The sequence below is a fragment of the Sarcophilus harrisii genome, chromosome 3, assembly GCF_902635505.1.
Source record: "Sarcophilus harrisii chromosome 3, mSarHar1.11, whole genome shotgun sequence".
NCBI lineage: Eukaryota > Metazoa > Chordata > Mammalia > Dasyuromorphia > Dasyuridae > Sarcophilus > Sarcophilus harrisii.
In genome coordinates, this window is record NC_045428.1 from 30,223,409 (window position 1) to 30,243,827 (window position 20,419).

General features: G+C 39.9%; 1 protein-coding gene across 2 annotated transcripts in view; it reads left to right on the plus strand.

Moving 5' to 3' along the window:
- Positions 1-20,419, plus strand: part of FNDC3B (fibronectin type III domain containing 3B) — a 362,569-nt gene that overhangs the window by 283,681 nt on the left and 58,469 nt on the right. For both annotated transcript variants that reach the window (XM_031957667.1, XM_031957668.1), the window contains exons 12-18: positions 5,594-5,718; positions 8,308-8,482; positions 11,576-11,662; positions 14,515-14,653; positions 15,697-15,768; positions 17,662-17,780; positions 20,030-20,135. In XM_031957667.1, coding sequence (XP_031813527.1) covers positions 5,594-5,718; positions 8,308-8,482; positions 11,576-11,662; positions 14,515-14,653; positions 15,697-15,768; positions 17,662-17,780; positions 20,030-20,135 — 823 coding nt within the window. The remainder of the gene's footprint in view (positions 1-5,593; positions 5,719-8,307; positions 8,483-11,575; positions 11,663-14,514; positions 14,654-15,696; positions 15,769-17,661; positions 17,781-20,029; positions 20,136-20,419) is intronic.

Genomic DNA, 20,419 nt, shown 5'->3' on the forward strand with positions numbered 1-20,419 from the left:
GCCCTGCACAAAAGTTGTGATCTAAGGCTAGGAAAAAGCACATCACCGCTTCTTATTGCTCCCTTCATTTCTCTTCTAAATGTCTTGGGGGAAAGGAGAAAAATCTTGATAGAGTGAGGGGCGCAGACTCAGTGGGCAACTATAATGGTCTAATCATGCTCACCTGCTTAAATGTGCCTTGCTGACACCAGCTCCCCTTATCCACATTTCACAGATGTGAGATATGGCTTTGTCCACTCCATTAGTGAGAATGAAATGGAAACTATGACATATACATTTCTCTTGGCAATTAATCTTTCTACCTCAGTAGTTACGTCTCTACAATGAGGCTCCAATTTCTGCCTGCCTCAAGTAATTCTCAGGAATTCAGCTGAGTTAAAGGAGAAGGGATTTAGTTCCATGGTCTTTATTTTATTCAGTGGTTGAGTTTTATTTTTACTAGATCGACTAGTTTGGAAGAGAAAAAAATCAAGAGATGGTGCTCTTGCAAGAAAATCATGTAAGTTAAGTGTCCTTAAAGATTGTTGATGTTTATCATTTCATTTTAGGAAATGAGATAAGAAATGTAGAGCACGTCAGTCCCCTGGGAAGAAAGGGTTAGATGGAAAAGACATTACTGTCACCACCCATATCCGGTCTCTCCCAGGTTACTAGGTGACTATCTGTCTGCCAGAATCTGCCTCTGAGCTACAAAGATGAGGGTTATTAGTTGTTTCTTACAAAGGACCCCTTTGATACTGGATTAAGTTTCACCTGTGTGTGTTTTGTATTATTTGGAATTTTTCCCTTCTCTCATCATCAGCACCAGGTATTTTTTTTCTTTTTTTTTTTTTTTTTTTTTTTGCTTCATGCTTCTCACACATGCATTTTCCTTCCCACTACCTTCAGAAAATAGCCAGTGACTCCTGAATTTTCCCCAGAGAAACATTCTTCCTTTTCCCTTTCGAATATGTCATATCTGCCTTTACCAGAGAGATCTCTACGGTACTTTGCAGCTCATGTCTTGAGAAACTCACTGGCTGGATCTTAGTAATTCTGTTGACAGTCTGAGCCAAGTACATCCTGGGAAATGAATGCTTTTATGTAGGTTAACAGCGTGAATGATGTGGTATCATTGGCTTAGATGAGTCGGAGATTGTGTGTTTGTCTTGTGAATGGACTGGATGTCAGAATAGGAAATAAAATGTTAGCAGCGTTGAGACCTGTGGAAACTGTTACAGGACATCCCCCAGATATCTATTGCAATACAAATCATGCTACAGTAGACTCACAGAATCTCAGAGATGGAAATGGGACCTGTTCTGTGCCATCTTTGAACCTTATCCATCGACATCCTGTGTCTTATGTGCCTAAGTAAGGCTCATACGACCTTCCTTGGAAGCTGTCTCCTGCCAGAGTCACATTTAGCCCTGACTGTCAGAACAGTTTTCCTCGGATTCTTCCTATGCCTGCCTTGTCATGTCTTGGTCTTCCCTCAGATCCTGCCTAAAATTCTTTCTTTTTCATTAAGCCCTTGCCAGTCCTCAAGCCTTAAAACTTTCCCTCAGCCTTAATCTCCACTTTATCCAGAGTTGTTGGTTTGTTGTATCCTTCCTCATTATGCTGTGGACATCTTAGGAGTGGGGGCAGGATTTAGGGGTGTACAAGTTTCCCTCTTGTATCCCCAATTCTCAGCCCAGAGTCTGGCACATCAGCATCACTTAATAAAGGCTTGTTGACTTGACTTGTTGGCTGACCTTTCTACTTCTGTTCATACTCTGAAGCCAAACAGAACAATTACCATCCACATTATAGCCCTTCATTACACCTTCCGTTTTCTCTCCCAAGAGTCCTGGGATCAAATCCCAGCTCTAACTTTTACTGACCATATGAGCCTAATCTGGTTTTTTCATCTACAAAATAGGGCCGGTAAAATATATGCTATCTACCTCGTATGTTTGCTGTAAGGAAGACATTAAAAAAAAAAAATCTTAAAGTACTGAAGAAATAATCATTTTGAAATCTAGAAATTTAATGAACATCTAGAGTGATTCTTTTGGTTCAAACCTGCAATTTTATCGATGTGAGCACTCAAGGGCTGATCATTGCTTCCAGCAAAGATCTCAGTTGCTTTGTGAGACTTGCTGTCGAGATCTGTTGATGAGAGGACTCCCTCTATCTACTTCTGCAGACAGTCACCGATAGTTCAACTTTAGAGTATTAGGGAGTTGCCTAGGAGCGTGAGAGATTGAGACTTGTTCATGGATGTATTAGTAGCACCTCAATGAAGAATTGAACCCAAAACTTAGCATCTTTGAATCTAGCTTTCTATCCATGTTTAATGGATAATTAATAATAATGGATAATGTCCATTGGGATAGTATTTTTATGATTGTTATTGTTGTTGATATTATTTTATTGTCCTGCCAGGTAAAATGTTAGTTCTTTGAGAAGGATTGTGTGTGTGTGTATGTGTGTGTTATTGTTATTGTTATTGATATTTTGTTGTTCTGCCAGGTAAAATGTTAGTTCTTTGAGGATTGTGTGTGTGTGTATGTGTGTGTAGTATCCCCAGTGCCTTGCATATAAATACTTAACAAGTGCTTGTTGACTGACTCTCATCTTTTGTGATAGAGCTCAGATAGAAATGGTTCTGAGACTGTCCTGATGTTTTTCTCTTATATTCATTGTTTTGGGACTCAACCTGGTGAAGTATAGAGAAAGCTGGCCCCTCTGTTGAAACAACTTGAGTTCAGATCCTACCTTTTGTATGTATGGGTTGTATGACCCTATATAAATCACTTAATCTCACAATACCATTGACAAGACTCTAAAGATTGTAGCCCTAGAGATACCAGCCTGCACTGAGGGAAGGATTTCCTTGCCTGGCAATTCTTTGCACCAGTGAAATCCCAAGCTCAGTCTTCCGGATTTTTGCACAAGTGACTAAATAAATAAAAATATTAGAATGTCGCTCATCTGTTCTAGGATCATTGTAGGCATCTTTGGGACAAGCCCATTAGCAAAGAGGATGCCAGTATAGATACTGTGTTAGACTCCCTGTGGTTTTCATTTCTTCCGTCGTCTCTTAGTTTTGAAAGATTTTCGTTCTGTGTAGTTTGGAACTTGCGAGTTTCAAGATGGTGACATCTGTGAAAGATGTTCTTGTAAGCCTTTGCTGTGCAGCACAGCTACCTTCGAGTTCAGGAACAGAGGTAGAAGAGAAGGGGGAGCCCCCGCGGTGTGAAATGAAAATAGAATGTGTCGGCCTTCTTGGACAGTGCACTCACATGTTGGATGCAATTATGCAAATTTCAGTGTTCAGACCAGTCAGATAGTGGATGTAGTTATGCAAATTTGCAGTGTTTAAATCTTTTTTCTGTGAATAAATTGGTTGCATTAACATAACACTCCAGGTTGGCACTGAGCATGAAGCTCTAAGAGCAAGTCACCTCATCTCAGACAGCATCTGAAAAACTCTGCCTGGTGCTTAGAGCCATCCCTCTGTGCCGAGCACCGTGCCTGAGGCATAATAGGTGCTTCATAAATATTGCTGGTTTATTGAATGGTACAGAAACAGATCCTGGAGCCCCTTTTGTTTCTGTAGGTTGACAAAGACCTTTTCAGGCATTATGTCATTTAAGCCTCATGGTGGTCTTGGGAGGGAGTTGCTCAGGTTAATCCCATTTTATAGGAGTGTCGTAGACTTGGCCAGGGTCATAGAGCTGGTTCTGAAGAGGATTTGAACCCTGCCTTCCCTACTCCAGACTGAGCTGTCCTATCTGCCTGGACCTGGAGCCATAGAGATGATATTATGTTTTTGTTGTTTGTGCTTCATTCTCAGAAAGGACCATGGCATCAGGGAGAGGATGCCATGATATGGAGGTGAATTGGATTGAAATGAGGGAGGGTTGTGCAGTCACTTGCCTGCCTCACTTTCCCCTCCAGGGCCATCTGGGTTCAGAAAGTTATTTTTTTTTCTTCCTTCTCTCTCTCCCTTCCTCCCTTCCTTCCTTCCTTCCTTCCTTCCTTCCTTCCTTCCTTCCTTCCTTCCTTCCTTCCTTCCTTCCCTCTCTCCTTCTTTCCCTTCATCCTTCTCTCCTTCCCTTCCTTTCTGAGTATTCAAACAAAAAAATTAAATAGCCTCTGCCCCTAAGCAGATTACACTTTGGGGGTGGACAGTGGGGATAGAAACAGGTTGTTCCTTGTTCAGAGAAATCAATATACAAAACAGGCATTTCAAAGGGGGTGGGGCTTTGTGAGATGCTGATACCAACAGGGTGCACACAGGAAGGGATTCAGTAGGGAGCTCCTGCCTGAACAAGCTAATCAGTGGGCATTTATTTAGCACTTACACTGTCCCAGACACAATAGAGACAAAAATGAACCTGTCCACGCCCTCAAGTTGCTTAGTACCTTAGAACTGAGCCAGGCTCTGAATGGAAAAATCCTTCTCCCAGCAGTTGGAGCCAAGGATTCCCCGGTCACCTTTGTTGTCATTTTTTAGACTGACCTTGGCCCTTCATTCCTGGGGACTTTTCATCTGCTCCCCGCCGCCCCCCACCTCCGGGGACCTGATCCTCTGAGCAAAGGGTGGATCCTGTTTGTTTCTGTTTTGAATTCAATCTGAGCACCTCAAATTGGAGCCTGAAGTCAGACACAGACTAAGACAAACATTCGGAGGTTCCTCTTGGGCCTTTTTTAATGCCTACAGAGCCTCTGATGGGTTGATTGTGGGAGCCTGGCGTGTGGCTCGGTCCATTGGACCAGCCTAGATGCTTGAGATGCCTTCTTATTTATCAAAAGGAATGTTGGGGATGTTGGGAGGCAGCCAAGTTAACTTTAGGGCTAAGGTCTGAAGTCCCAAAGTGGATTTCCTCTGAATAGTCTCTTGTGGTTTTCCTACTCTGCGGAACATAGATAAAATAATGTGGATTATGGGGAGGAAGTGTTTGCTACAGTGTACTGTACCTTGGCATGTGAACTTGAAGCCGGCTCAACTCGGGGCCTCCGAAGGGCCTAATTAACAGATTTACTGTAAAGATCAAATGAAGTGCTTGGGGTGGATGGATTCAGTACATCCCCTTCATTTAAGTTTTTTTTTTCTTTTGTTTTCTTATGAACTTAACTGTAACCTCCCACTTTACAAAGTGAAGAAAATGCCTCCCAAAGAAGGTGGTACAGTAGCTAAAGTGTTGTCATGAGGATCTGCGTTCAAATCTTGCATGAAGCATTTATTAGCTGTATCACTCTGAACAAAGTGGAAATAATAACATCATGCAGGATTGTGAAGTTATTTTGAGAATCACATGAGATGACAATATATGTAAAGTGCTTTTCCAACTTTAAAATTCTGTAGAAATACTGGTAGTGGTGATGATGATGATGATGATGATGATTATTTCCATACTTTAGACAGGCAATATTGACATGGTTCAAAGACTTCATTTTCAGAATTGCTATTGTGGGAGAAAAAAACAGTTTCCCTGTCAAGGATCTTCCATGGCACATGACGTATTTTTTCCCCACCATTGATATCCTTCATGTTAAGTGAAGAAAGGAAATGTGTGAAAACTAACCTTGATGTACCTTTTGGGTTTTCTCCCCCTCCTAGGGAAAGCGGAACAGTGGTTTCAGAGAATGTTATTTTGGGAGCCAGAAGCATTGCAAGTTGACCAAGCTTTGTCCGGCAATGGGATATACTTTCAGGCTGGCCGCTCGCAATGACATCGGAACCAGGTAATGTTGCCTCCCCAGCAGCTTCCCAACTTTCTTATTGGACCAGGTCAGGGAATCAAAGCCATAGGGCTGAAGAGGACTTTGATCACCAAATCCAACTCTTTCATTTTACGGTTAATAAAACTGGGAACCAAAGGGGCAGAGGTGGGACTTGAATCCAAGCCCTTTGATGCCAAATCTGACACTCTTTGTACTCTCCCAAACTGCTTGTATCATTATGGAAAAATAAGTTGGGAATATCTCGATAGGAGAGTGGACCTCTTAGGAGGTATTGAACTCTGCTCTGTGGGCCCTTCCTGATGTTAGCAGAATACATCTGTTCTGTGAAAACGCCACTGGGGCCCTCTGGGAACCAAAACACATAATAAATAGTTAACAGTCCAGGATTTCAAAGTAGTCCCAGCTCTTTGCTTTTTTTTTAAGTGATATGCTTCTGTCTCCTTTCATCACTTGCATAAGCTTTTCCCGCATTTCCCCTTTTCAGCATAGGTGGAGAAATGTAGGGATGCTAAGCCAGCCATCATTAGCAAGCCCAGCGTCAGTCCTGTGTGAGATTGCAGGACAGCTCTGAGCATAAGCAGAATGCTCCACAAATGAGTTGTCCTAAATGAATCATGAATTAGCCTGAGAGCCTTTTTGGTGGTTTTGAGCAGTTTTTGCTGACAACCATGCATTAGATCGCTTTCCTGCCTTAGTCATCACAGTAAGGCAAACATGGCTGTTCCTTTATTGCTTGTGCACTCTGTAAGAACCAGGGCTGACTTTTGCCACCTCTTGTGTGCCCCCCACTTAACACATAGTAGATGCTTGCTAAATGTTTATTGTCTGGCTGACGGATTGTGTCCTGTAGATATACCAAGAGTGGATTTCAGTATGTGGACTAGTCATTCTGACACATCCTGCCAGGTACATTTTGGAGGGAACCCTCTAGTAATAATTTTTGTATGTGGTTTGCCTTCCATTGGCATAGAATGGGGTTATTCATATTTTTTTAAATGACATGGCCCGTTGGCAATCTGGACAAGTCTGTGCACCCCTTCTGAGAATGAATATTTTAAAAGATTACAAAGGAAATTAGAATGATGCAAATATTTTTTGAAAGAGACTAACAGACTTCAGATTAAGCACCTTTGCCATAAAAGACCATAGATTTGGGGCTGTGAGGGACCAAGGCCATCCAGTGCAATTCCTCATTTTATGTGGAACCCAGACAGGTCCCACAAATGGTAAGTGTCAGAGCTGGGCTATGCTCTAATCTCCTTGATTCCTAATCCAGCCTTGTTCATTAATCCTGCTCCATGCTACCTCTGGATGCTGAGGAGAGGTTGTGGGACACGACTACCATAACCAGATACAGAGGCAATTGTGAATCATAGATTGAGTTATTAGACATCTTAGGGGAGTTCTGTTCCTGCCACCTCATTTTATAGGCAGCAAAACAGCAGCCTAGAAAGGGATGTCATCAACATGTCACAGGTATTGAGTAGCAAAAATAGGAGTCAAGTTCAGTTTAAACTCTTCTGTCTTTGCATTGCACCTCGTTGCCTCTTAAATTAGGCTGGGGATAAGAAACAGAAGAAGCAGACAGCTGGCTGACTCAGTAGTTGAAAATCTGATTTCAAATCCAGCCTCACACACTCACTGCCTGTGTGAATCTGGGCAAGTCAGTTAATCCACTAGAGAAGGAAGTGGCAAACCACCGCAGTGTCTTTGCCAGGAAACCCCCGTGGACCACATTGGTGTCCTATGATCCTTAGGCTCACCAAGAATTGGACGTAGCTAACCCCCAAAACATGTGCAGGAGCAAACTCCTAGTGGTGAAAGCCATTCAGAAGTGGCCTGAGCTGGCTTGGGAGGCCTTGGGCTCTCTTACTTGGGGGTGCTCATGCAGAGGCTGCAATGAGGGATGATCCTCAACAACCCCAAGAACTCTTGCAGCCCTAAAATTTTGCAATTATGACTTGTAATCTATTCATTTGTCCTTAGTTACTTTGTTCATCACAGTGGACATTTGAAAAAATGTAATCCACAGGTGGGCCAAACATCTCTTTTAGTGTCCCAGAAAGTCTGTATGTTCAATAAAGTATATGTTTTGTTGGATCAAACTCAGGTCAAACTAATGAAGTTTAGTGTGTGTGTGTGTGGAGTCAATGAAATGAGTTCCATTTAATCTATAAATCCACAGCTAAAGTTATTGAAGTTGTTTGTGTATTGCACCCTATTAAAACAGAATTGTTCTCTTATTCTCTTTTTTTGTGAGGCAGATTGGGTTAAGTGACTCCCGTAGGGCCACACAGCTAATAAGTCTGAAGTGTCTGAGGCCAGATTTTAATTCATTCCTCCTAAGGCTAATGCTCTGTCCACTGCACCATCTAGGTGACCCTAAAAGAGAAGCGTTTTGAGCACAGAGGATGCCTTTTCCCATTCTTTGCGTCTCATCAGAATGCCTCCTTCATGCCCACCCCGGCCCTGCTCTCTGTCTTCTTCCCAGGAGGAAAGTTGATCCCTGTAAGCCTTTGGGCTTACACCTTTCTCCAGGTGGTAACTAGGTCTAGGCCTCTGGCTCATGATGTTGCCCTTTCTCCCCAGTGGCTACAGCCAGGAGATGGTGTACTACACCTCCGGAAACATCCCTCAGACACCCTCTGCCCCAAGACTCGTTCGAGCTGGAGTCACGTGGATCACACTACAGTGGAACAAGCCTGAAGGCTGCACAGCAGAGGAGGTGATTACCTACACCTTGGAGATCCAGGAGGATGATCATGTAAGTCCTAGTCCCTCCAGCCACCTCCTCGGCTGGATCCTAGAATCCAGCTGCATCAGCCTTGCCATGGGATGATATGAGTCCTTCGTTTTAGAGCTGGAATTGGCCTGTTAAGGTTACCTTAAATGCATCTATCAGCTAATTTTAGAGAGGAGGAACCGGAAGGAATGTGGCTAAGCCCAAACAACACTTGAATCCAGCTCTTCCTGGTTTTAAATACCCATTATACCTCATTAAAGAGGAAACCCCAGGGAGACTTTTTTTTAAAAAATTATAATTATTTATTGTTGAATATTATCATATTTATAATTATATTACACTATTGTTTATTATTAATTATACATTGTGTTTTATTTCATTGATGATAATATTATTAATATATTTATATAATTAATAAATAATTTAACAGACAATTGATATTGTCCCATATAATATCTTGGTAATTATTAATGATGATATTAATATTATAATATTTATGATTGCAAATGATAAATTGTTGAATTCATTGTTAAATAAAGAACACTTTCATATATAAATCAAAATATGTTCCCCCCCAAAATAGGACTGCAAATGAAACTTGAATTTTACTTCATACCAGTTGCTTTCAATATATAATTCAGCTTTCACTTAAAAGCAGTTCTGCTTGTCATGTTACTAGCTGAATAATTGAACTCTCCTTATGTAAATTTAAAGTATTATAATTGCCCTTTAAAACATCACCATCATCATTATTTTTATATACTTTAACTCCACCTTCCATTAATTTCCCTTTCTTCTTCCCAATTAAAAATACAAAGAGGCAGGGAGTGAAGGAGTTTAACACAATCAAAATTAACATGCACAGTGGCCATATCTAAAAATGCATTTCCCTTATACATCTTGTGTCTGAAGAAATGTTGTACCTCTAGAGCAGGGGTCCTCAAACTACGGCCCACGGGCCAGATGTGGCAGCTGAGGATGATTATCCCCTTCACCCAGGGCTATGAAGTTTCTTTATTTAAAGGCCCACAAAACAAAATTTTTATTTTTACTATAGTCCGGCCCTCCCACAGTCTGAGAGACAGTAAACTGGCCCCCTATTTAAAAAGTCTGAGGACCCCTGCTCTAGAGTATTTCCAGGTCTTCTGGAGACATGGTGGTTTGACTGCATTCATTAGTTTCAAAATTCTTTTTCTTTCTATTTTTTGTTATACTGCTTTAAATTCTTCTGGTTCTGTTTATTTCACTTTGTATCAGTTCATACTACACAGGAATCTGTGACATCACTTTTCTTCATTTCCTTTCTAGATTTTTCCTGTACTCCTGTGTTTGTATTCCAGACTTCTTACTTAGCTCTAGTCCTTCCAGCAAAAAATCTTCAAAATTTTCTATTGTGTTAAACATCCATCTTTTCCCATATAAGATTATATTAAGTTTTGCAGGGCAGTTTATTCTTGGGTATAAGCCCATCTCTTTTGCCTTTCTAAATCTTGTATTCCAGGATTTTCTCTCATTTATAGTTGAAGTAGTTAGGTCTTGTGTGATCTTAACTGTAATTCCTTGATACTTGAACTGTTTCATTCTAGATGCTTGTAATATTTTCTCTTTGACATGGAGGTTCTCCATTTTGACTATGACATTCCTGGGAGTTTTTATTTGGGGATTTATTAGAGGAGATAGCCTATGGATTCTTTCTATATTCATTCTGCCTTCTGATCCTAATAAATCTAGGCAGTTTTCATTTATGATTTCTTGAAATATAGTATCCAGGCTTTTTACTCTATCATTGTTTTCAGGGAGCCCTATCATTTTTATATTTTTGGGGATATATTTTCCAGCCAAGTATTCCCCAATCTCCAGACATCCTTAGGGCAAAGTTCCTCCAGTTTCTCATCAGAAGAGGATATACATTTAGCTGTTACAAACTCTGCTGATGGTTAGTAACAGAGGCTAGCACAGCTTCCCCTCAAGAGAGATTTACAAATGGTAGTCTTTAAAATTTCATTGATTGAGTTTGTTTTTACATCATCTTTATTTGTGATCATATCCCTTCCAAAAACTAAGAGGGGAAATAGGAGGGAGAGAAAAGACTTAGGGTAAAAATAGACAGAGAGAGAAAGAGAGGGAGGGAGAATGGGGGGGGGGGGTGGAAATTCAACAAAATTGACCCAATCTAAACCCCAAATCCCTCATCAGGACCTCTGCAAAGAAGCAAGGTTTCATTTCCTCACTTCTCCTTGAAAGACTGTATATTTCTTAATGAATGCAAATAAACTTCAAACTAGTTGGATCTATCAAAAAAATCATTGCTTATCTCAAGTTGTTTATTTGTTTGTCTTTTTCTGGTCTTTACTTCATATCATATGCCTGGTTCATGGCAATGACTCAAATGCATTTTTGTTCTTTATTTTCTCCTATTGAAATCCTTCATAAGATGTTAGACTAATAGTTTTAGAACTGGAAAAGACCTCTCAGATCTTCTGTTTCATCCGTTTCGGAAACTGAGGCCCAGCGTGATCATAGAACCTAGAAATTTGATCTAGGTCAGATCAATACAATATGCCTAATAAATTATTTTCCCCAAGTCCTCTGCAGAATACGTGACTGAGTCAAGATTTGAACCCAGATTTCTGGAATCTAAATTCAGTGTTCTTTTCCTGGATCCATATTACCTCCAATAGCAGCCAAGTTCTTCATTCCCCAATGCTCTACCTTTACTGTAAGGTTAGTCCAGGAAGGAGATTCTCTCTGGCAAACTAATGGGCTTTTTTTCCCCTGCTCATTCAAGGGAATTTGGCATTCTTAGGAAAGTTCAGAAAGCTCTTGCCGTCATCAAGCTAGTTAACCCTGGCTTGTTCCCCTGTCTTTACGAGAAGTCTGACCAAGCCAAAAAGAAATTATCTGTTGGCAGAAAACCACCAAGCCGAGTATTGGGGGCCTCCCAATATAACTGTTTCTGTAAGTTCCTAACATATGTTGCCAGATTTCCAGCCCACTGGTGAGTATGGGAATCATGAGCTCACAGTCCTGAAACCTGCCAAGTTTTTAAAAACAGGATTTTTTGGGAGCAGCCATTTATGGTCCTGATGACTTCTTCTTGTTCTGTCTCTTCAGGATAGCCTTTTCCACCCAAAATACACTGGAGAAGACACTACCTGCACTGTGAAGAATCTCAAGAGAAGCACACAGTATAAATTCAGGGTGAGTTCCTGTCAAGAACTCCTTGACATAACTGGTTGAGTTCTTTCCCCACCCCCCATCCAAAAACCTTCTCTCCACACATATACCTGAAGCTGAAAGAGTTTATGAAATCCCACTTCTCTTCTACTCAGGAGGCTCCAGTGCCCCCCATCACCTCCAGAACCAAACAAAGACTGTCCCTCGTCCTCCTTAGCCCATCTCTTCTTAAGTCACAGTATCTGTTTTCTGCATTCCCCTTTCTACTCACATGCTCGTGGTTCTGGTGCAGACCCTCATCACCTCCACAGTCACCAGAAAGCTCCTGCTTGTTCTCTCTGCTTCCCCTTCTGGCCCATTCTTCCCTCAGCCACTATAATGGTTTCCCTCGGGGGTATTCTGACCATGTCACCCCTTATTCAGTACTAGTGGCTCCCGAACTCTGGAATTGAACTGAAAATGCTGCTCAGCACTCAAGACTCTGCACACCCTGGTCCTTCTGTGCATTCCAGACTGATTAACCATCAATCCCTCAAACCCAAACCATCCCAGATCCTGCATGTCTTGCTTAACAATGCTTAAATGTCTGGGATACTCTTTATAAATGGCTTGCCGTGTTCTTTTCTGGGAGTCGCAGCCTGTACTTCACAAGAAGGGAAACTTCCCAAGTCTCCCCAAGGACCATCCCACAACTCACCTCAAAAGTAGGATCAAAGTGGAAATTAATCACCTCCTTGCTCCCAGACCTGAAAGGAACCTAGAATTCTGGCCCTTATCCCTTTACTACCCCCATGTAGACCTCTTTCCTTTTCTCTTACTGCATTTTGCTTTTCCACGTCTTCTCTTTTTCTATTTTCTCACTTCTTTTTCTTCTCCTTTTTAAAAAAGAAAATTCTCTTTTGTCTTTTAGTTTTGCACTCAATGGCACTTCAGGGCCTGCGGTCTTCTGCCCCAGTAATTGATGACAAAGAAGCTTTAAATTTAGGGATTTGATTTTGATTTCATTAAGGTGGAGGACTACACAAGAATTAGACACCTACTTGTTTTTTCACTCTCTTTCCACAAGATGGCACCACCACCCCTTTCTTTTTGCTTAGTGGGAATTTTTCCCAAACTTTCCTTTTGTCTCTTTTAATAACTGGGAGTTTTGGTTACTCTATTGGCTTGGCACAACACTTCCAGATCCTCCTTTCACATATAAAACCACTGTATAAATGGCCTCCAATCCCTCAATTGGCTGTGATTATTTAGCAAGATTAAGGAACAAAACATTTTAATGGGTTTTTAAAAAAACCTACACTACTTTGGTTCTCAAAAGTGAAACTCTTTCATTTCCTTCCTATGACCTATAATATCAAGGCTTGAGAAAATGACAATTTTAAAAAAGAGGACATATTTATTCTCTGAACAATCTTGATTAAATACAAGAGAATTGAACTTTACTGGATGTTTATCCATTTAATAGTGACTGTCATTGTTTTAGAGATAGAGGCCATCTTTATCAGCTCTATTAAGTTCCTATGTAGGGTTTGGGGCCCAGAAATCTGGGTAAAATAGGAAGGAGGATCGTCTCCAGCTGTGATTTAATCAGTGTAATGGAGAAGTCTCACTGTGGAAATTATTTCCATTTATGCATGTTGACAATTGGTCTGCAGTTTAGTGTGCACAGGATGGTCACTCAGCCAGTATGGATTGGGAGTAAGACTAGAACTGGGGTCTTCTAGACTAAGATAGGATTAGAACCCAGGTTACCCTCTGCGCTAAACCACTTTAATTCCTTTTTTTAAAATAAAAGCTTTTTATTTTCAAAATATATGCACAAATAGTTTTCACATTCACCCTTGCAAAACCTTGTGTTTCACATTTTTCTCGCTTCCTCCTATCCCCTCCCCTAGACAGTAAGTAATCCAACATAAGTTAAACATGAGCAATTCTTCTATCCATATTTCCCACATTTATCACTCTGCACAAGAAAAATCAGATCAAAAAGGAAAAAAAAAATGAGAAAGAAAAAAAGCAAGCAAACATCAACAAAAATAAATCACATTTTTCCTCTTAAACATAAACACAATGCAAATAAATAAATAAGCACAATGCTTGTGGTGGCAAATCCAAAAAGCTTTCTTCCTCCTTCCCTAGTGGCTGAGAAGCCAGGAGCCGCTTAGAACTCTGTGAATTTCATCAATCCATTGTGGTACATTCACTAAAAGCAGATTATAAGTGTTCTTAACATTTAAGGTTTACATGTCATTATTGTTATTGTTATTGTGTTACTTTTTAAACACATGGCAGTCTTAAGTCATGGATTCTATAATCAAATAAAAATATAATCAATAAGTTGGGCCCTCATCAATATAGATATGAAAGGGATAATAAATCACTATCATCATGGCTTGCACTTATATAGTTCTTTATAATTTGTAAAGTGCAAATATTGTCAGTATCTCATTTGATTGTGTGAGAGTGAGTGTTACTGTTATTTCAATTTTACATATTAGGAAATTGAGGCAAACAGGTTGAAGGACTTGCCCAGAATCACATAGTTAGTAAGTGTCTGAATTTGAAATTCAGGCTTCCTGATTTCTGATCTATACCCCCCTATTATACAGATGAGGAACCTGAGACCCTCAGTGATTATCTAATTTGTAAAAGATCATACAGGTTAGTAAAGAATTACTAGAATTCACATCCAAATTCAGATCTCTTTCCATTGCACCACAAGTTCCTTGCGATGTGGTTTGTGTTTGAGTGTACATGGCTTTCACATTCATTTGTCCTGATTCCCTTATCTCAGCCACTGAAATGACTTCATTGGATTTGTTCCCTGGGAATTTCTAGATTTGATACTAATACTCTCTATTTTTTCATTATTCTAGTTAATTGCTTCTAATGTGGAAGGAAGAAGCTGTCCAAGTGAAGTTTTGGTTTGTACAACAAGTCCTGACAGACCAGGACCTCCGACGCGACCCTTTATTAAAGGGCTGATTACACCTTATGGTTTTAGCGTAAAATGGGGTAGGTGATTTTTTTTTTTTTTAATAAATGTTTTAAAATAATTTTTCATTTCAATAGATTTCTCTAAGCTGGAGTTCCTCCTGGCTTCAATGGTGACATCTACTGGGCAGGACCAGATATTATCCCTCTATTTGTTCTTCCATAAACTCTAGTCATAGTTTGAATATGGATAAGACATTTATTTTTGCATGAAATTATTATTCCACCTACGCCGGTCTAAGAAAACTGATGGACATTGTGATTTCCATGTAGCCGGACCTGTGATTTTTTCCAAGTTTAGGGAGCTCCTGATAAGTGACTTTTGCCAGTGTGGCAACCTTTTTCTGTAACAGTGTTACCTTTTCTGTAACAGCTTCAGAGGAACAAACAAGTTAAGTGACTTGTCCAAGATCATGCGACTAGTAATGTGCTTACTTTAAGTCCAAAGCTATATGCAAAGGAGAATTCTACATAAGAATCGCTCTGTAAAGAAAATCTTGCATAAAAAAATGTGTTCCTTTGGAGACATTAATAACCATTCAATCAATAAACTTTTATTAATCACCTTCTGTGTACCAGGCACTGTGCTTAGCACTAGGGATAGGAAAGAGGAAAAAAAAAACCGGTGCCTGAGCTTGAGGAGATTACAATCTAAAGGGAGGAGACAGCAAGCAAACGTACAAATAAGCTCCATGCAGGAAATAATAAAGGTACTAGAATTTAGGAGTTGGGAAAGGCCTCCTACAGAAGGTGGGATTTTGATTGGGCCTTAGAAGAAGTCAGAGAGATCAGTAGTCAGCACAGGAAGAAGAGTGTTCCAGGCACAGACAGTCAGAGAGTATAGCTGGAGCCAAAAGACCTTGAATTTCATCTACAGTATTCCCCCCCCCCCCACACACACACACACACAAAATATATATATATACACACACATATATATATTATACTTTATATTTATTTGTTTATTTGTCACTGGGGACTTAGAAAAATTACGTAGCTACAATTGTGCAAATAAAAAGAAAATCTTTCATCTGCAACTAATGAGCTATTTACTCCTGTTTCAGATCCTCCTAAGGATAATGGCGGTTCTGAAATCCTTAAGTACTTATTGGAGATCTCAGAGGGACATTCAGAAGGTAAAGCATCTGGCATTTATTAAGTACTTGTGGTGTACTGGCCAGGTACCCTCCCTACAAAGACAGAAATGAAATGGTTCCTAGACTCAGTGATCCATTCTGACATTGTTCTTCAGAAAAAACTTATCTAATATCTTCCCTATGGCTTTATTCACCATTCCTGTGACTCCCCAAATGATCCTTACTTGCCCAACAATATTCCATGTGCGTTAGCTACCCATGTTAGAATGTAAAGTGGTATCTGCCAATCCTTTATTTTTCCCCAAAATATTTCATTGCTAAGGCTTAAAGGGAGGCTCGAAAGGGATTCTTTGAACTTCTTAATCATCTCTACAGCTTTGGATGAAACCATCCCATCTCTTGGATGGAAAGCCTCTAGTAGACCCTGGACCTTTTGGAGCAAAAAAAATGAGCCTTGTTTCAGTTAGCTGGTTGGTTTCTTTTTTCTTGTTTTCCTTTCTCAATTGGAGAAATTCTTCTTTTTTTTTCCTTTTTCTTTGCTTTTTGAGACCTAGGTCTCCCTATATTTCATGGGCTAGACATGCAGGGGCCACTGTTGACCTGATCCCACCATTGATGGGCACGGAAACTTGGACATGCTTTGTTTTCCGACCTGGATCAATTTACTCCTCCGTAGGTAGCCCGAGGACCCCTGAGGCCTCAGCCTTATTAGTACAGTCATTTGATTGGCTTTTACCCTATTGTATTTCAGAACTTCAGCCTCCCCCAAGCGGAGATTATAAGCGTGCACCACCATGCCCAGCTGGATTTTATTTCATGATTATAGCAAAAGAATTCTGTGGGACTGAAAAACTATCACAGACTCTGTCCAAAGCTTAATCTGCTTTTTAAATAAGAAAACTTAATCTGGATTTCTAAACCGTCACATTTCCTAAAAAGCCTTATATGCAGCAGGATCACTTAATAATCATGGCAAACTGCTATTGAGGAATAATGAATTTGTAGGATCTGTAACTCAAATATTGACAGTCTATTTACATTTCATGATCGCTAATAAAACTTATTGGAGGTGTTTAAAGTTTAAAGACTTTCCCCAATGGGTAATGAAGTAAAGGATTAAGTAATTAGCCAGCAGATTCATTTGATGTAGGCACCCCATTTAGATTATATATATATATTTTTTGCTATCTTCCCTGATATTCTTATTCCTCTATAGTAATAATGGCTTAAGATGTTACACTCCCCAGGAGTATTTTCAATAAGAGGACAGTGGTTTGATCAAAAGCTTGACTTTCTGTTACTAGAATTTCCAACATGATGACACCATTGTGACATTTTTTAAACTTGGGAAAAGAGACCTTCTTGGTTCATCTGCAATTAATTCATATAGGTTCATCTTCCAAAACTTAGGTCCAAGATTTAAATGCGCTTTAGAGGTGTCTTCTCCAACCCTCTAAATTTACAACTGATGAGAATAAAAGGAGCCAACCCTTCAGAGAGGGGATAAATACCATAGACAGTGACAGAATTCTTCCTACTCAGAAGAGCAACCTGAATTACAAATAGTTCTAAGTGGGGGCTTGTTTTCTATCACTATTCTCAATATTGTCTTTATTTTTTCTTTTCTTCTGATTCCATCATCACTTATTTCTTAGGCTTTCCTGTACCCAAGATTAATTCCATGAGAATTCAATGGCTGTTAAAATACAACTACATAAGTACTAATTATTACACTCAGCATAATTAAGTAATTCAAATGATTCCTTTTCTTAAAAAGCTAAGAAAATGGAAATTTAAAAGTAAGGCCATATTATTAAGTCCTTTCTCAGATAAGAAGCCCAGCCTAATTTAAAAGGAAAAGACAAACAGACCAGTTTCCTGAAGGAGTCAATAATGTGTCAATGACACATTATCGTTCATCTTCTGTTCCAGCAAATCAGTGGGATGTGGCGTATAGCGGCTCCACTACAGAATATACCTTTACTCACTTGAAGCCGGGCACTTTGTATAAACTCCGGGCATGCTGCATCAGCACTGGTGGACATAGTCAGGTGGGTGCTGTGTTTCAGTAGAGAAAAAAAAAGTTATTTTGCTGAGCCTTCTCTGGCCATTTGATTAATCTCCTAGTTTGTCTCTTTCAAAAGTCAGTGCGCTTTGATGGGAAGAACCTCACATCCTGCTCATTTGGACCCAGAGAGTGGGATTTCTGAAAACGTTCTTTGGTTTTGAAGTGTTGAGAATTGCACATGAACAATGGTTCCCATTTGGTAGAGCTGGTGGTATAGTCGTTCCTTAGAAGAAGTTAGATCATACTTTTTATACAAGTTCTAGGATAAACTGTGGCTAATGCTAGCAGTAACCATATAAGGTGGATATTTCCCCATGCCCTTTGCTTTCTGTTCAAAGAATAGAGAAAAGACATTTTTGAAATACAGTATTATTGAAGGAATCGTGCTTTAAAATTGTACACTTTCCATCTTTGAGTTAATGACTTTTGTTGGGAGCAGCAAGCAAGAAGGACTTGAAGAGGCAATTAATTGAGAAGTTTTTCTCCTACTCGAGGAGAATTTGTTAGCTAGTCAAGAGTCATTTATGAAGTACTTCCTATGTGCCAGATAATGTGCTAATTGCTGGGGAGACAAAAAAGGTAAAAACATGGCCCTTGCCCTCAAGGAACTTACACTTTAGGTGTTCTCCCCTGTTAGAATGTAAATGGAGGTTATCCCAAAGGGAATGTAATGTGAAACAGGGATGGGAAGGGAGATTACCAGACCAGGAAAGATCTCATTCAGAAGGCAGAGTTTGAACTGAATCTTTAAAAACAAACTCAAGAGGAAGGAGTGTTCTAGACTTGGAGAGAGCCAGTGCATGTGCCAGAATGGAGTATTGTGTACATCAAGGAATGAGTAGACCCTAATTGCTTCATTATAAGAGTATATGAAAAGTAGAAAAATATAAGAAGACTGGAAAGGGAAGAAGGGACCAAGTTACCAAGTGCTTTAAGTGCCCCAAAGGAGAGCTTTTATAAGGGGGGAAGTAGAGTTTATTGAATAGGTCAGAGTAACCTGGGCTTGAGAAAAATTTCCCTTTGGCAGCAGTCTAGAGAATGAATTGGGGTACGAATCCCTTCAGCAAGCCCAACTAGAAGTCCTTTGTACTGGTCCAAAAAATTAGTTATGGCTGTGTGGGAAGGAGAGAAAGAAGACAGAAAAAAGAGAAGGGAGGAAATTGTGAAGTGTCTGCAATGCGCCAGGCGCTGTGCTAAATGCTTATAAATATCTCACTTGATAATGAGGAGAGAAAAGGGGATGCATGTGGGAGATGTTGTAAAGGAAACAACAATAAGACTTGACAGCTGATTGAAAATACTGGACAAGAGTGAAGAACTTGACACTAGGGGTGGGTTCAAGCCTTGGTGGCTGGGAGGTGAGATTCGATTTTATGTTGCATTCATCTTGCCCTTCTTGATTTTTATGGTTTCATTTCCCTCAAGTATAAGGCGACAATTAGGACAAAGATTCTTTTCCAGACAATTTCCAAATGGAAAGAACGCAAGGCTATTCTTGTATGGTACCATGCTCATTTCTCTCAGAGTGATATTGTTCAAACAAGATCAATGGATATGTATTGAGCGTCTTCCGTGGTTCGATTCTGGGCTCCAGAAATTGTTTCATTTTCCCTTGTATAGTGCCTCAATTGTGTGTCAGTTGAAAAGCATAATTCTAACTGTCTATCCTATCCCGGTTGTGTTATCGATTTCCCTTATTGATCACCTTTTGTAAAGGGGAAGATCAATTTTTCTATCCATGTTATGATGTCAGTGATAGTTTGATATTGTCAGTTTTATCCAGAGTTCCTTCTTTAGTCCTTATATATGTCTATGTATGATCTGTGTGAGGGCTATTAATCAATATTTGAAGAAAAAATAAATGGCTTAATTATAAATAGAAACTTGGCTAGGTTATTGGAGCCTTCTCTTCTATCACAGTGAAGAGTCTTTCTAATTTTGAGTTTCATAAAAATAAATTTGTGTTTAGGGTCTGAGCACTTAACTAACATATGTCTCCAAACTGGATTCAGAAATTGTTCATTCTGTGTGGAGCAGCTGCCCTGTATATAGTGCAGCCTCCTTAAACAGATTCAGAAATGACTTGGTGTGGAAAAACTAGCCAGTGTTTGTCTTTGTCATACGCTCTACACGGGGCACGCCGTTTACAATGTTTATGTTATAGAGTTACTTCTGTGTCATTTTACTGAAAGACGAAGAATGAAGAAGTGACCGTCCTCTCTTTCCCTGCAGTGTTCTGACAGTCTGCCCGTCCGTACGCTCAGTGTTGCACCAGGCCAGTGTCGACCCCCAAGGGTGTTGGGGAAAGCAAAGCACAAAGAAATCCATCTACAGTGGGGTAAGTCAAACAAGGGACGTTGTTGTCTCAGGACAATTGGAGACTTTCTTTTCTAGCTAGGAGTTCTAAATTCACAGTATTGTTAGATTTTAAAGAGTTCTTTCTCATTTTTAGTCATGAAAAACTAAAAATCACAATAATGCAAATGTTCTAATAGGAAAACAACTTTTACTCTTTGTATGTTTATCTGAGTATGAGAGTGGAGTAGGGGTAGAAGATGTAGCTCTGGTAGTTCATGTCAGGTGATAATTGGGTCAAACCTAAATGTCAATTCTTGTCCCTTC